This window comes from Ochotona princeps, chromosome 5 (genome assembly GCF_030435755.1).
Source record: "Ochotona princeps isolate mOchPri1 chromosome 5, mOchPri1.hap1, whole genome shotgun sequence".
Taxonomy (NCBI): domain Eukaryota; kingdom Metazoa; phylum Chordata; class Mammalia; order Lagomorpha; family Ochotonidae; genus Ochotona; species Ochotona princeps.
Window position 1 is genome coordinate 8,306,066 of NC_080836.1, and position 13,792 is coordinate 8,319,857.

General features: G+C 41.0%; 1 protein-coding gene across 1 annotated transcript in view; it reads right to left on the reverse strand.

Moving 5' to 3' along the window:
- The window catches only part of LOC101519617 (contactin-associated protein-like 5), a 384,664-nt gene extending 372,771 nt beyond the window's left edge, over window positions 1-11,893 (reverse strand). The window contains exons 1-2 of the mRNA XM_058664176.1: window positions 11,856-11,893; window positions 11,412-11,443 (exon numbers count right to left, since the gene is read on the reverse strand). Coding sequence (XP_058520159.1) covers window positions 11,412-11,443; window positions 11,856-11,893 — 70 coding nt within the window. The remainder of the gene's footprint in view (window positions 1-11,411; window positions 11,444-11,855) is intronic.
- Between the last annotated feature and the right edge of the window lie 1,899 nt (window positions 11,894-13,792).

The following is a 13,792-nucleotide window of genomic DNA, read 5'->3' on the forward strand; positions in this document are numbered from 1 at the left end:
GGAATCTGCATCATTTTATTTAAACAGGCATGAGTTGAAATCAGTTGGAAAAAATAAATCCATCATTCTTAAACATGCACAGATGCTTTCCTTGGTTATTACTTCGAGAACAATGTAATATGAACATCATTTAAATAGCATTCACATTTTATCAGGTGTAAGTGATCTGGTGCTGAGTCAACAATGGGGGAGGATACCCATGGATTATGTGTAAATCTTTTCCATTTTCTAAGAGACCTCATCACTCACAGAATTGGGTAATGGGAGAAGAGGAGCAGGAAGGATATCCTAGAACAAGTCCTCACTTTTTAAAAATTTATTTATGTATTTATTTTTATTGCAAAATCAGAGAGAAAGATCTTCCATCTGATGATTCACTCCTCAAGTGACCACAATGGCCAGTGCTGTGCAGATCCAAAGCCAGGAGCCAGGAGCTTCTTCCAAGTCTCCCATGCGGGTGAAGGGGCCCAAGGCTTTGGTCCATCCTCGACTGCTTTCCCAGGCTTCAGGCAGGGAGCTGTTTTTTCGTGGGTTTTTTGTTTGTTTGTTTGTTTTTTAAGAATTAAGGCCCAGACCAGCAAGGCATCCTGGCGTTTGGTGACAGTGCACTTAGCAGCCACAGGCATGACAACACTGCCAGGGCCCAGAGCACCACACGGGCCTGCAGGCTGACAGGCACAGCGCTGGAGTAGGCCTGGGCTGGCCCATGCCACAGGAACACGGGCAGCGCTGCGTGGAGGTGCACTGTGTACAGGAGCGCTGCGTGGCTGCGTGGCCGCGTGGCCGCAGGGAGGAGCGCTGCGTGGCTGCGTGGCTGCTGCAGACTGGGGAAGGCACTGCTTAGCCTTCTGCTGCAGACAGCTCCGCCCACGACCAGAGCCGCAAGGTCTAAACTTAGAATCTAAATTACTTGTTGCCTGATCAGGAGCTTCAAAGTTTGTATTATCTCAAAGGACTTGGAGAAGAACTGATTTGAATGTAAAAGTGTGGTCTCCCTTTAGAATAATGCCGTAAAGCAAAGGAGACCGTGCATGTACTTCCTGGAGAGCTTGCTACACTCACCAGAGCCCTTACTTTAATCAGCCTGGGCTGGGGGTCTGTGTCTGAGCGCCCAACAGGAGAAGATGCTGCAACTGTTGTGAAGGAGCAAACTTATGGGAGGGAGTTTTCTTCTGAACAAGTCCTCTGTGGTATATGATTACTATTTAAGCACTTTTAAACCATTTAAATGCACACTGATGAATTTATCAAATTGTTGGATTTCGTAACAGATTCTTTGGGAATATTTTCCTTCTTCTTATCCCAAAATATCCTGAAAATTTTAGAATTAAGTCCCTTTTTTAAACATAGAGAAAATCAGTTCTCTCAAGATAAATGTGTTGTGCACACTCTATGGGTTGTACCCTATACTGGGCACTAACAGATTACTTAGGCCGCTGCTTCTATGCAGTTCAGGCTGGAACAGTAAGTTTGGACTCCCAGGTCTGAAGAATCTGGGTGCAGACGGCAAAGGGCTGGTGGTATGTGGATTGTTCAGGAAAGCCCTGCAACAGGGGGCACACCAAACTTCTAAGCCAATACACTGTGAACATCACCAACGAGCCTTTGTGCACATCCTCCACTCCCCTTCTCAGGGCTGCAGGGGTGCTTGGCTCCTTGCTCAAGTAGCAGCTTAGAAAGTTGCCCTACCCAAGCAAATATCTTCTGTTCTGGCAGGCTCAACTTCCACTCTTAACGGCTCCCACCCTAACTGTGTCCCCCTAAAATCAAGCCTTTCTTTTAATTAGTCATTTCCTCACTTTCAACCCTGAAATCCTAAAACTTAACATAAAAACCTAATTGTTTAGATTCTAGTAAAACAGCACATAAGAGGCCTTGTAATTGATTAAAGTTTCTCATCTGCCAGAGACATGGAAGAGGATGATGTGGGGAAATGGAATTAGCAAATATTGACCACTGGAGAAAATTTACATAACGTTAGTTTGGGCAAAGCAGAAGTGACTCCACCCCCCTTCCAAAGTCAACCTGACACTCCCAACCAGGAATGCTTAGAAGGTCGAATCTCCCTAACCTTGATTCTGCTCAGAAAATCAGCGCCTACCATGATGAGTACTGTGCTGCAGGTCACTTGCATGTGCGAACTGAGGAGCTGTCACCTTCTCCCATTCCCTGTGTGTAAAATATGTAAAAGCTCAGTGCTGTGTATCCTGGTGGCCACTTTTCTCATATGGTAAGTTTACCATGTGCAAGAAGAGGTCCAGGGCCAGCTCCTGCCAGGAAGCAACCCATCTCTCTCTCTCTCTCTCTCTCCCTCCCTCCCTCCCTCCTCTAAATCTAACATTTTTGTCCTCTCAGCTGCTCTGCTTAATGTTGTGTCATGTGCATGCATATCAGAGGTATCTGTTTATAGGAGTTGAGTTTCTGAGTGACAGACATAGGTATGCATATTTTAAATATTATTAGGACTAGAAAACTATTTTCCACAGTGTCTGTGGAACTGTTTGCCAAAGTCTTTCACACTAATGTTTCTCACAGAAATACATCAGCTCTTTTTAGCATAAGGCTGGATAAAGATAATGTGATACACACAAACACACACAAATACTATTCAGCCATAAAAAAAATCTTTTCTTCTGCAACTAAATAGATGCAACTGGAAACTATTATGCTCAGTGAAATAAACCAGTCCAGAAAAGACAACATGCTTCCCTAATATGAAATAACTAATATGCAGAATACAAAAAATGTAATCTCTACAGACAAGATTGGCAGTCTGAAATTTAATTATTGTATAGAGCTTTTGTTTATGCTCCCAAGGAATAGTAGGTTTTTTTCATTTTGTTCTTTGTTATTATGTTCGATTTGCAATGTATTGATACATACAAAACCCTTTACGTAATGAAGTGCTAACCAGTGATTTTGAAGTGAAATGCATATGTTATTGTAACAACTAGAAAATAAAGAAACAAACAAGAGGACATAAGGGAGCAGGAGCTAGGCTGAGGAAGGCAGACAAGCAGGAAGATGGAGTGGAAAGTATCACTGGGCTCCTAAATCCGTATCGCGACATAGGTGGAATTCATCCACTTCATTTAAATGATAGACTCGCAAAGATCATAAAGAGAAACGTAAGCCTATCAAAAGTAATTCCATGCATTTATGATTTAGAACATTTGCCGTTTTAGTGACACTGCAGAGGTAAAGCTATAAAGAGCAATATGCAAGTGGTCCTTGAAAACAGAAGGGCAGTGTTGCTCATTTCAGAAAAGGGGTTTTCTTGACTGGGACACAGGTGTCTGAGGAACCTTTTCAATATGCAGCATCCCTACCCAGGTAATCACTTTGTAATCAATAATCAAGTTGGATATTCTCACTTTGTGGATTTATTTCAACTTGTACAAAACATAATCAAAATTTCAAAAGAAAAAAGAAACCCTTCCAGTAATGAACTCTGTGGATTCACCCTGGGGAGACTACTTAACTGTGTTAGTAAGCTTCGGCACATGCAGAATTCCAGCAAAGTGCCCTTGTCTCTAAGGAGAGTCACCAACTGGCTCTGCTACTGAGTCCTCCTTACACAATGTGCGGTCAGAACACAACTTAGATGAAAGCTCAGGAATTTTAAAGTAAGGGCCAGCTGTGGGTGATGTTTGAAACAGTGTTCCAAACATTCCCAGATGAAGCCAAGGGCAAGGATTAGGAACTGAAGTGCGGAAGCAACATCTGACTGGGAGATCAAGCGACGACAAGCCAGAGAGAAAAGTCCAGAAGGTAGTCCACGTGCAGTTAGGAAGTTAGGCAGTGCAGCGTGTTGCTTTGATCCTTCAGCTTGAAAACGTGGCCTGACAGGCTTATGTCTGACACTGTATAGGGCAGAATTCTCTTTGCGCACCTTGAAAGAGCTTAAAATCTGCTGCAGAGCACACACAAGACTGTCACTGAACGTAGAATGACATGAAATTCCAGTACAGCCCCACAGAGGGGACACTTCCCAGCTTAGCTAGGAAAAAGTTAAGGCAAGGATATTGCGTGGGATGCTGTGTGTGAGGAACAGTAACTGCACCACAGCAATATGTGCTCTGAAATGCAGAGGGATGGCAAACCTTTAATATACTGGTGACTCAAAGTTTGGGGCTTGGAAGCATTGTGTCTGAAGTAAAAGTTATTACTGGAAAGTGAAACAGCAACCACTCTATAATGGAAGCTTTAGAAGGGCCAGGAGGAAGACAACTGAGTGCCATACTTGTTGCATCATGTGCTCGTCCTTGAAGTTGTGAATGGTATTTCTTCTTGGAACTGCTAACCCTAACCCTGTCCGTGAACCTAACCCTCACTGGTTTTGCTTCAATGAGGGCTGGATTCAATCATTCACATAGATCACAAAGCCAGCAGTGACAGTACAATGATTTGGAATTCCAGGAGAGAACAATACGTATTTGAACCTTGAATTTTCAAATGAACATGGCAATAGGCTCATCTGCATCACTGTGATATTAAACACATGAACAATGTCAGCACCCATCAGGATAGGCTGGGAATGTATGAAAAATCCACCAACCACATCACAACCACAAGGAGGCTCTAGCTAGCTACATTAGCTACTACACAGCAAGTCACTCTGAGACAGGCAGCTACATGTTAGCCCAATTTCATAACAGGCTTAAAACAGTCTCAATCCAAGTTCACTCTAAAGTCAAGATTTCCACCTTTTTCCTTTTCTTTCTGTGTATGGATCTGGCAAAATTAATTTCATTTTTTGATCATCTGCAAACCACATAAAAACAGGCATCTAATCAAGGGTCTAGTTAAATGTTCCATCCAGACATATCATGCTTCATAAATCATTCATACAGCTCCACCATGAACAAATCACACCTTGATTATACACTCGTTTCTATTTCCACTGATTTAGCAGACCAGTGGAGATCATGGGAGATCAGAGTAGCCACGTTGGCGAATCCTAAATGAACCTGGCCCTTCCTCCACGCGTGTCCTCAGCCTCCTCTGATGGTGAGTTCTATCACAAAGAGCCTTTGTGAAGTTCAAATGAGGTACCAGATGTGAAGGTCCTCTGAATGGCAAATGTGTTGAATAAAAAGTAGTTATTCTCGGGAGGTGCATTCTTGCAGTAGAACATGTATGGGTCACATCATCCTGCCTTTGATTTCCAAAAGATTCTGCGACTCAAGGGAACACCCTCAGTCACCTGAGCTTCAGCAGTACTGTCTGTCCTCTCCATGGAGGATGGAAGGAAGAACAAGAATGTGTGAAATAATTTTTGCCATGTGTCTCCCAGGCAGGTATTTCTTATAGCTCTTCTTCCTTTTGCCTTGTTCATTTCTCAGCATCATGTACACTATCCTTTTTTTGTCTATTTTTCTATAGTGTGGCTATGTAGGTTGCTGCCAACTTGATTCTAAGATCTGGAAAGACAAATTTTATGATTTTTAACACACATCCCTACCACTTCCTCTCAGGGCCCAACCTAATGTTGAACATGTCCATGTTAATTCATCAAAATTGAAGTCCAGAGACAGGCTTGAAAGTGGAATTTCTTTGTTGAGCTTTTTCTTTGTATCCATCTCACCATAATTAAACAGGATCCCTTACACTTAGTGCCAAGGAGGTAGACAGTCCATCTGTACAAATGACTTCATGGAAAGCTGTGACAGATTGGTTTATAGATGCTGCCCAATAGCTAGTAGCTCTGGAATCAAACCTGGTGAGGCACCCTGGAAATAAGTGGGCCTACTATGGCAAGTCCTGTTTGAAACACTGTGTTCTGCTGACTAAGGATAACTCAAAGTACCTGTTAGATTTTGAAACAAGTGTTTATAATTTCAGGTAGTGATTCACAACTGACTAAAGTGGTAAGAGTCCTCATTTAAGAATGACCAGCTAGTTCTTAAATTACTTCAAGGACCAACTACAGAATTTCAGAAACCTAATGCAAGACAAACCTCTGAGCTCTTGGTTCAAAAACCAGGAGAAACACCACGAAGACCAATCTTAATGGCTGAAAACCTATGCTTGCTGCCAATACTTCTCTCCGTTGTTTTGTGATGTCTTCAGTTTGATGTTATGGTCATCCTCTGATTTTTTTTCAGAATTGTGGGAACATAGCAGATACAAACTTGAATGAAAGCCAAATGAGAATGCCAGTAAGAAGCATGCACAAGTTTCATAGTTTTGATTAGAGTGGGAAACAGTTTCTAAAATGCATTAAGGAAATTGTTATTTCTGAACTAAGTGGTTCCCTGTGTAGAGATTGCACAAATCTCCTATAACAAAGCACCAAGTTTTTGTGGCAAATAACTATTTTAATGTTGTCAAATGAACTGAATCTAGGAATCATTTACTTCAAATGTATTGTGATGTGCTGCATAATTTTTCATGCACACAAGACTGGGAGAAGCAGGCATTTGGTCCTTCTTTCCCGAGAAATAACACAGAGCTAAGGAACAAAAGTATCATAAATGTAAACTATAAAAATGTTGGCACGAAATGGAAGGGAAATAGTAAGAGGGCAGGGGATGGAAGCTACAAGGAGGTATCTCACTAACACCCAGATTTACCATGGTCTGTCATTCAATGCAAACATATGAAGTAACAGAAGAACAAGTATATTTAATGTTACAAATAAAATGCTGAAAATGAAAGCATAACATACGAATCAGTGACATATCTGTCAAAAGCAAAAGAGTAGCACTAATACTATCTTAGCCATCAATCAACATACAATGTCTAGGAGTGAGAGAATTAAACATACTAAAGAGAATTACATCTCTAAGGGAACAAAAAGAATAAAAATATTAGCCTTCCAATTTGAAATAAATAAAATCTACCAATACCCATGTAAAGAGATATGCATCATTAAAATAAAGCAAGAAAATATAGGCTACATACGGATTTATTCCAGAGGCACAAGAAAATAGACGGCAAAACATTATGTAAGAATAGACATTATTGCCACACATCACATCAAAATAGCTAAAATTAACTATTTTGGGGGGAGGGAAATAATCCAAGGTTAGACAAAAAGCAATCCCTAACTTTACGTTGTACATGAGAGGCATATCTATAACAAATGATCTAGTAAATCTGGATGATGAGCAATGGTCAAATTTATAGTCAAATTTATTTAGAACATAGATTTTCCCAGATTTCCATTTTATTTGTGGTGCAGGAGGTCAGAGGGTTACTTGGGGACAGTTGAAAAGTGACATGGGTTCGTCCAGAAGAACTCCTTGGTCACAATAACAGATTGACAGATGCAAGAAATGTAGAGTCCATTGTCCTCTTTTCACTGCCTTCCCCGCTGCTGGCCCAGCTAGCTGCTGGCATTAGCCCTAGCCCACCCCAGAGGCTGCCTGCAGCCACCAAGGGGATGGCTGCTCACAGGCACCAGCTGGCTTCTCCCTGACCTCATATTTTGCACTCCACTTCTCCAAGGAGTTCAGCAAGCTGCAGAAGCAAGCTTCCAGAAGCCTGACATCCAGGGAGGAGCTCATGAGGCCTCTGGAAGCTACGATCTGGAAATTTCCTTTGTAATAGCCAATTCTACAGCTTATCAGACAACAGTTGGATATCCTACAAGTCAGCTACATTATGGCAACATCTCCTGAAAGTTAGCACAAAGCCCTTGACTTTGAAATTCTGTCCTGTGATGTCCTCCAGACGCGGTCTCCAATCTCACTTCGTCACCAGGAGTCCCGAATGCTGAGCAACAGATCTGGCAGTTCCCACAGTCTCCCCCAGCCTTCATTTCTAATACTTGGCTGGAATGATTTGCAGAACTCAAGCAGGCCCTTCACTTCAGATGGCCCTCAGCTCACAATGGGAGTATGCCCCAATAATGCCCAGAGTAATTTTCATCTATTTATTTTACTAATACAGTGCTGTCTCACTTCAGCTACGCACAGAGAAAATTCTGCCTGGACTCAGAAAGAGTGGCATTCAGGTCGAAAAGCATGTACAAGCATGGAGAGAGTGAAGGGTAGTGCAACTGAAAGAAAGCTCATCAAAGCATTCAATTGAAGAGTGTAGGAAGGTAGCCCTAACTTCCCATATGAGGTAGGTGATGAGTCTGAAGAGATAAATAGATGTTGCACCTTTGGAGATTGTTGAATATTAGAACCAGGACCTGTAGCTCTATAGATAACAAGCAGGGATTTGACAGTTATAGGCATTTGTCAGTAAGTGGGAGATGCTGTTATTAATCTTGTTGTTGATAGACGATTGCTATAGTATCCTCAGCTGGTGGCTTCCAGTGGAGGTTGCCATTGGAGCTGGCACCCATCTTATCTCAAAAAGTACCACCACACTGGGCATCTTCTAGCGTTGCGGGTGACTGAAACTATCTTCACTATCCCCATCAATTTCCTATATTACCTTTGGCCGATTAAGGAAAAAACCCATGCGTGCCCTTTCACACCCACCACCCCCGCTGCAAACTATGTTGCTGCTACATACACCAGAAGTACTTTCCAACACTCTGAATAGGAAGAGTGCAGTGGCATATTGGGCTAAGGTACTGCTTACAACATTAGCATCCTAAAAAGCAGTGCCAGATGCTCTGCTTCTGATTCAGCTCCCTGCTAACGTGCCTGGGAAGACAGCAGAAAATGATACAAGGACTTGGATCCCTGCGATCCACATGGGAGAGTCAGACAACATTCCTGGCTCCTAACTTTGGCCTGGACCAGTACAGTTTGTTGCAGGCATTTAGGGAATGAACTAGAGAACTAAACATCCCATTTTTGTCTCTCCCTAACCCTCTCTGTATGTTACTCTGCTTCAAAATTAAAACCAACACAAATCAAAACAGCAGTGACAATAACAACAAAATATGTTTTTTATGAAACAATGCATAAAACTGAAAACCAACGAACAATAAAAGCCATCCTGAAAATTGGCTGTTAATCAAGAACATTATTGTAATAAAAACAAACCTTGACATCTTTGATGTGGGTTATATCCCTTCAGCTCATGCACTCTTATGCAGTATTAAGGCAGCAACACAGTTTTCAACCCCTAGCAAATATTATTATTCCCATTTTCAAGTGAAAGAAATAAAACTCGAGATATCAGTAGAATTATCCCAAACCACGTAACTTTGAATTAAACGCATGCTGGCACGCCCCTGCTTTTCCTGTTCTCTGAAATGTTGACAACTAGAAAACATTCATGCTTCTAGTACCCACTTCTTCCCTCCTCTACAAAGAAGAGAAAAATTGAGTTTGCACATTGAGGCAAATAATAATAACCCTCTAATAATTCGGCAACCTTCTTTAATATATTGCACTGAAGCACTTCCAATTCATTAAGCATCCCTTTCGTTTAGTCTGAATTTCAAAACTCATTATTCAACATTTATCTGCACCAACCTGTATTTACCATCCATTAGCTCTCTATTACCCTGAGTTGTTCAAATGGGCAAATTTCTCTATCAGATTGCGTTGTGCCTCATTGTTTTTGTTCCCCCTGATTCAGTAACATCTGCAAATTTTTAAGCTTGTTTTTGAACACCAAAGCTGTGATATTAGTAATACGAGTCACACAAGATAATACTGAGTTGAAATAAGCATCTTCATTTTTACTGCCATCAAGCTGACCTGCAAAAGCAATACTATTATTATTATGCAAATTTTACATTCCCTTTATCCTAGAGCCAAGAGTGGAGAAAGACACCCTGAAAAAAAAAAAGGTTCAAACTAAACATTTGTCCAGGTTTGGAAATATCACTTTTGCTTTTGTTGTGCTTTACATGAACAGTATCAGCTGTATTTTCATTCACACACAGCAAATCATGATATGGCTGGTTATTGTAAACTGGTCACATGGAGTTCCATTAGAATTTCCGCAGGTATTTACTATTCACAACCAGAAGTCCCATTCTTTTTTTCTTAATTTTTATTTAAAGGCAGATTTACAAAGAGAAGATACGGAAAGGTCTTCTCTCTGCCTATTGACTATCCGAATGGCTGTGACAACCAGATCTGGAGCCAGGAGCTTCTTTCAGGTATCTCAAACACATGTAGGGTCCCAAGGTTTTGGGCCAAGCTTTACTGCTTTCCCAGGCCATAAGCAGAGAGTTGGATGGGAAGTAGAGCAGCCAGGGCATGAACAAGAGCCCATATGAGATCCCAGGACTTGCAAGGGGGAGATTAGCCAATTGAGGCGTCATGTTGGGCCTGGATTTCATAATTTTATCTGTAACCATATACATACATAGTGAGCAACTTGGATTTAATTGGATGAACAATTTTCTTAGGAAGAGTGGAGATTGTGAAACGAGTATATTCAGAAACAGTACTCATATGGGATACTGGTGCTGCAAGGTGGAAGATCAGTTAGTTGAGCTAGTGTGCAGGTCCCAGGCTACTTTTTGTTTAATTACTTATGAGAGTAAAAAGGACACACACACACACACACACACACACACACACACACGTAGGATATCCCATTCCATTGATTTACTCCCCAAATGCCTACAATGGTCAAAGTCAGGATCGTGCCAAAACCAGGAATTTAATGCACGTCTCTTAAGTGAGTGGCTGAATCTCAATTGCTTTAGTAGGCACTACTTTATTCCTTTGTGTGAATGTTGTTTTGTTTTGTTTTGTTTTGTTTTGTTTTGTGTTTTTGATGAGAGGCTAGAGCCATGGGCCTGAATCAGGTGTTAAACCCATGTACTTCGAGGTGGACACTAACATCTAGGCTTGTGAATCAGCAGCCACTCACTCTGGATTGCTCATCTATTTCACAAAAAAAAGACATAGGAAGTCAGAAAAGTCAAGTAACTTGCCAGAACCTCACAGAAAGAATGTAGTAGACAGAGTTTCAACCCAGGTTTGTCAAACACAATCACAATTATGAAACACACATCATGATCTAAGTGAAGAAGACCTCAGAAACTCAGACCACCTCCAGGAGCTGCTTCTGGTTCATTTTGGAAAGCTTAATTTCCCTGATCTTTTTGCTAGGTGTTGGCAACGACTTGTATTGCAGAAATTCCTGGGAATGAAAGGAGAGGCTGCCAGAAGATTGCAAGACCAGCTAATTCCTGGGGAAGGGATGCAAACCACTGCACAAAGGGAAGAGATAAGTGCCATTGCATCAGTATGGAAGTCAAATCTCCACTATTCAACTACTTGCATCAAGTGCAGAATTAGATGTACAACATGGAAAATACCACAATGAGTTGCACTGTATACAGTGAAAAGAAAATCAGTATACTATGTTATATCTAGTATCCCAAATGTTCTTAACAAACATGCAAAGAATGATTAGTCCCCATACTCCCAGAATATGAACACCTCTTAACATGAGAATCATCTCTGAGAAAAAGCTTCAAATTATCCATATGTTGAAAAATAAAAATAAAAACTATGATTAGCACAATTAGATACCTGTTAGGACAAGGGATGTTTGGCATCTGCTTCTATTGGCATTGAAGGAGTAAAATCAAGGAGGAGCAGGCCTGGCAAGCAGAAGCCTGGAATGTCAAGGTGCAGATAAAGAAGTGGATGAGGAGGCAGGAGCTCCCTGACCTAGGTCATGGCTGGGGCCATCCTAAGACTAACTATGATGTCACCTGTTAGCAAAACAAGAAGCTGCTGTTCACGGAAACACCAGCAGTACTGTTCTCAGCCATACATCAGGGCAGACTACAGACCACAAGTGCTGGAATTATTGCAATGTGACTTTCACAAAGTTTATCCATCACTGATCTAGTTCATGGCTCTAATTTCTTTGATACGTCACTGTCCCCTGGAGCTCTGTAACTTTGGCTTTACTCTGACAACTGTTAGCCCCAGATCAATCTCTCAACCTTCCTCTGTCTTCTTTGGTACCTCGCACTTTTATGATGGATATGAAAATAATTTGACATTGTATGTTCTCAAGGTTACAAAGATTGGAATTATATAAAAAAAATAGGATGGAGTGCTACTTAAGCACATTTTGAAAGATGAGACAGCATCTGGGAACACCATCCATCTAAGTTATCAAGACACCAACAAAACTGACAAGGTTGCCCAGCATCTGGGGCATGTCATGTACAAAGCCTAATAAGGTTCTGCACCCAGGGCATTCCCAGGAGTTCCAGGTAGCAGCACTTGACCTCCTTGATATCCAGTTCAGCCAGCTAGCTAAGCAGAAACCAGCACATCCCCAGGCACAGGTTCTGCCAGAGAACCTCAGACGCAGAACTTCTTGCTGGTCTTCATGGATTAAGGATTCCTGCTCTAATTTAGAGTCCAGGCCAAGGGTCTGCCTGTAGTGTGAATGGAAAAATGTACAAGACCATGTTCAAGATCTGCCTAGGTAAACTCACTTTGTAAAATATGTATTTAGTTATTATTTGAAAGACAGATTTGAAAGAGAGGAAGGAAGGAAGGAAGGAAGGAAGGAAGGAAGGAAGGAAGGAAGGAAGGAAGGAAGGAAGGAAGGAAGGAAGAAAGAAAGAAAGAAAGAAAGAAAGAAAGAAAGAAAGAAAGAAAGAAAGAAAGAAAGAAAGAAAGAAAGAAAGAAAGAAATTGGTCATCCATCCACTGGTGCAATCCCCAAATGGCCTAAATGGCCAGAGATGAGCTAATGCAAATTTAGGATCCCAGAGATTCTTCCTAGTCTCCAAATGATTGTAGGGGCCTAGGAATTCATCCCATCCTTCATAGGCCATAAGCCAAGAACAGTTTCAGAAGAGGAGCTTCTGGGACACAAACTGGTGATTTATGGTATGCCAACTCTTACAGGTAGAGGGTTAGACAACTGAGCCACTCCACAGGTACTAGTTAAATTTATTCTAACACTCCCCTGGAAAGACGCTTTCCTCCATTCAGGTGTAGAAACTCAGTAGAAACTCCACATATGATTTGCAGACAAGTGTAGACTTGGAGAAGGACAGGGGCAAAAATGTAAGGAGAGACACCTAGAACCTACAACAGAAGGGCTGTAGCAAGAAAACAAGTCCCAGAATTTTTGAATGTCTATGATATGTCAGGTTAAGTGGATTATACATTTTGTGTTTATCAGAATTCTGAGTATATATACACTCTCTATATAAAGTTTATATATTTATAAGCTTTTATTTATATTATTTATTTTATTTATACTTAAACTTTGTATATTATATATAAATTTTATATTTGTAGATGTTTATATTTATATATTGCATATTTTCATAGATTTGTATATAAATTTTATATATTATTTTATATATAAACTTTATATATAAAGTTCTATTGTATGTATATATATAATTCTATGTATGCAACTTACCTGTCTCACTCTAACTCTTGCCAAGGCCTCCTACTTCTCAGTTACAAAGCATGTAAGTATAATTTAGTGTTAAAATAACAGCTGCTTCTACAAGCAATAGAAAGTTCATTGAGATCAAGGTCTATATCATGTGCTTGCTTATTTTGAAAGTTATTTGAAAAACAATTTGATTCACAGAGGAGAAGTGACACAGAGAGAGAATAATCCAGCTGCTGGTTCAGTTCCCAAAGGAGTTCCTACTCCATCCACTCTCCCAGGTGGGTGGCAGAAACCAACATACTTGAGCCATCTTCCACTGCCTTCTCAGGCACATTATACTGAGTTTGACTGGAAGTGAAGCGATCAGAACTCAAAACAGCACACCCACATGGGAGGCTGGTGTTAGAGACAGCTTTGTCCCAATGTATCACATCACTGCCCCTTCGTATGATGCTTCATGCATTCATGGCTGTTAGCCTGGCATCACAGACAACAATAATTTAACATGGTGTCTCCTGACTCCAGTGACCTC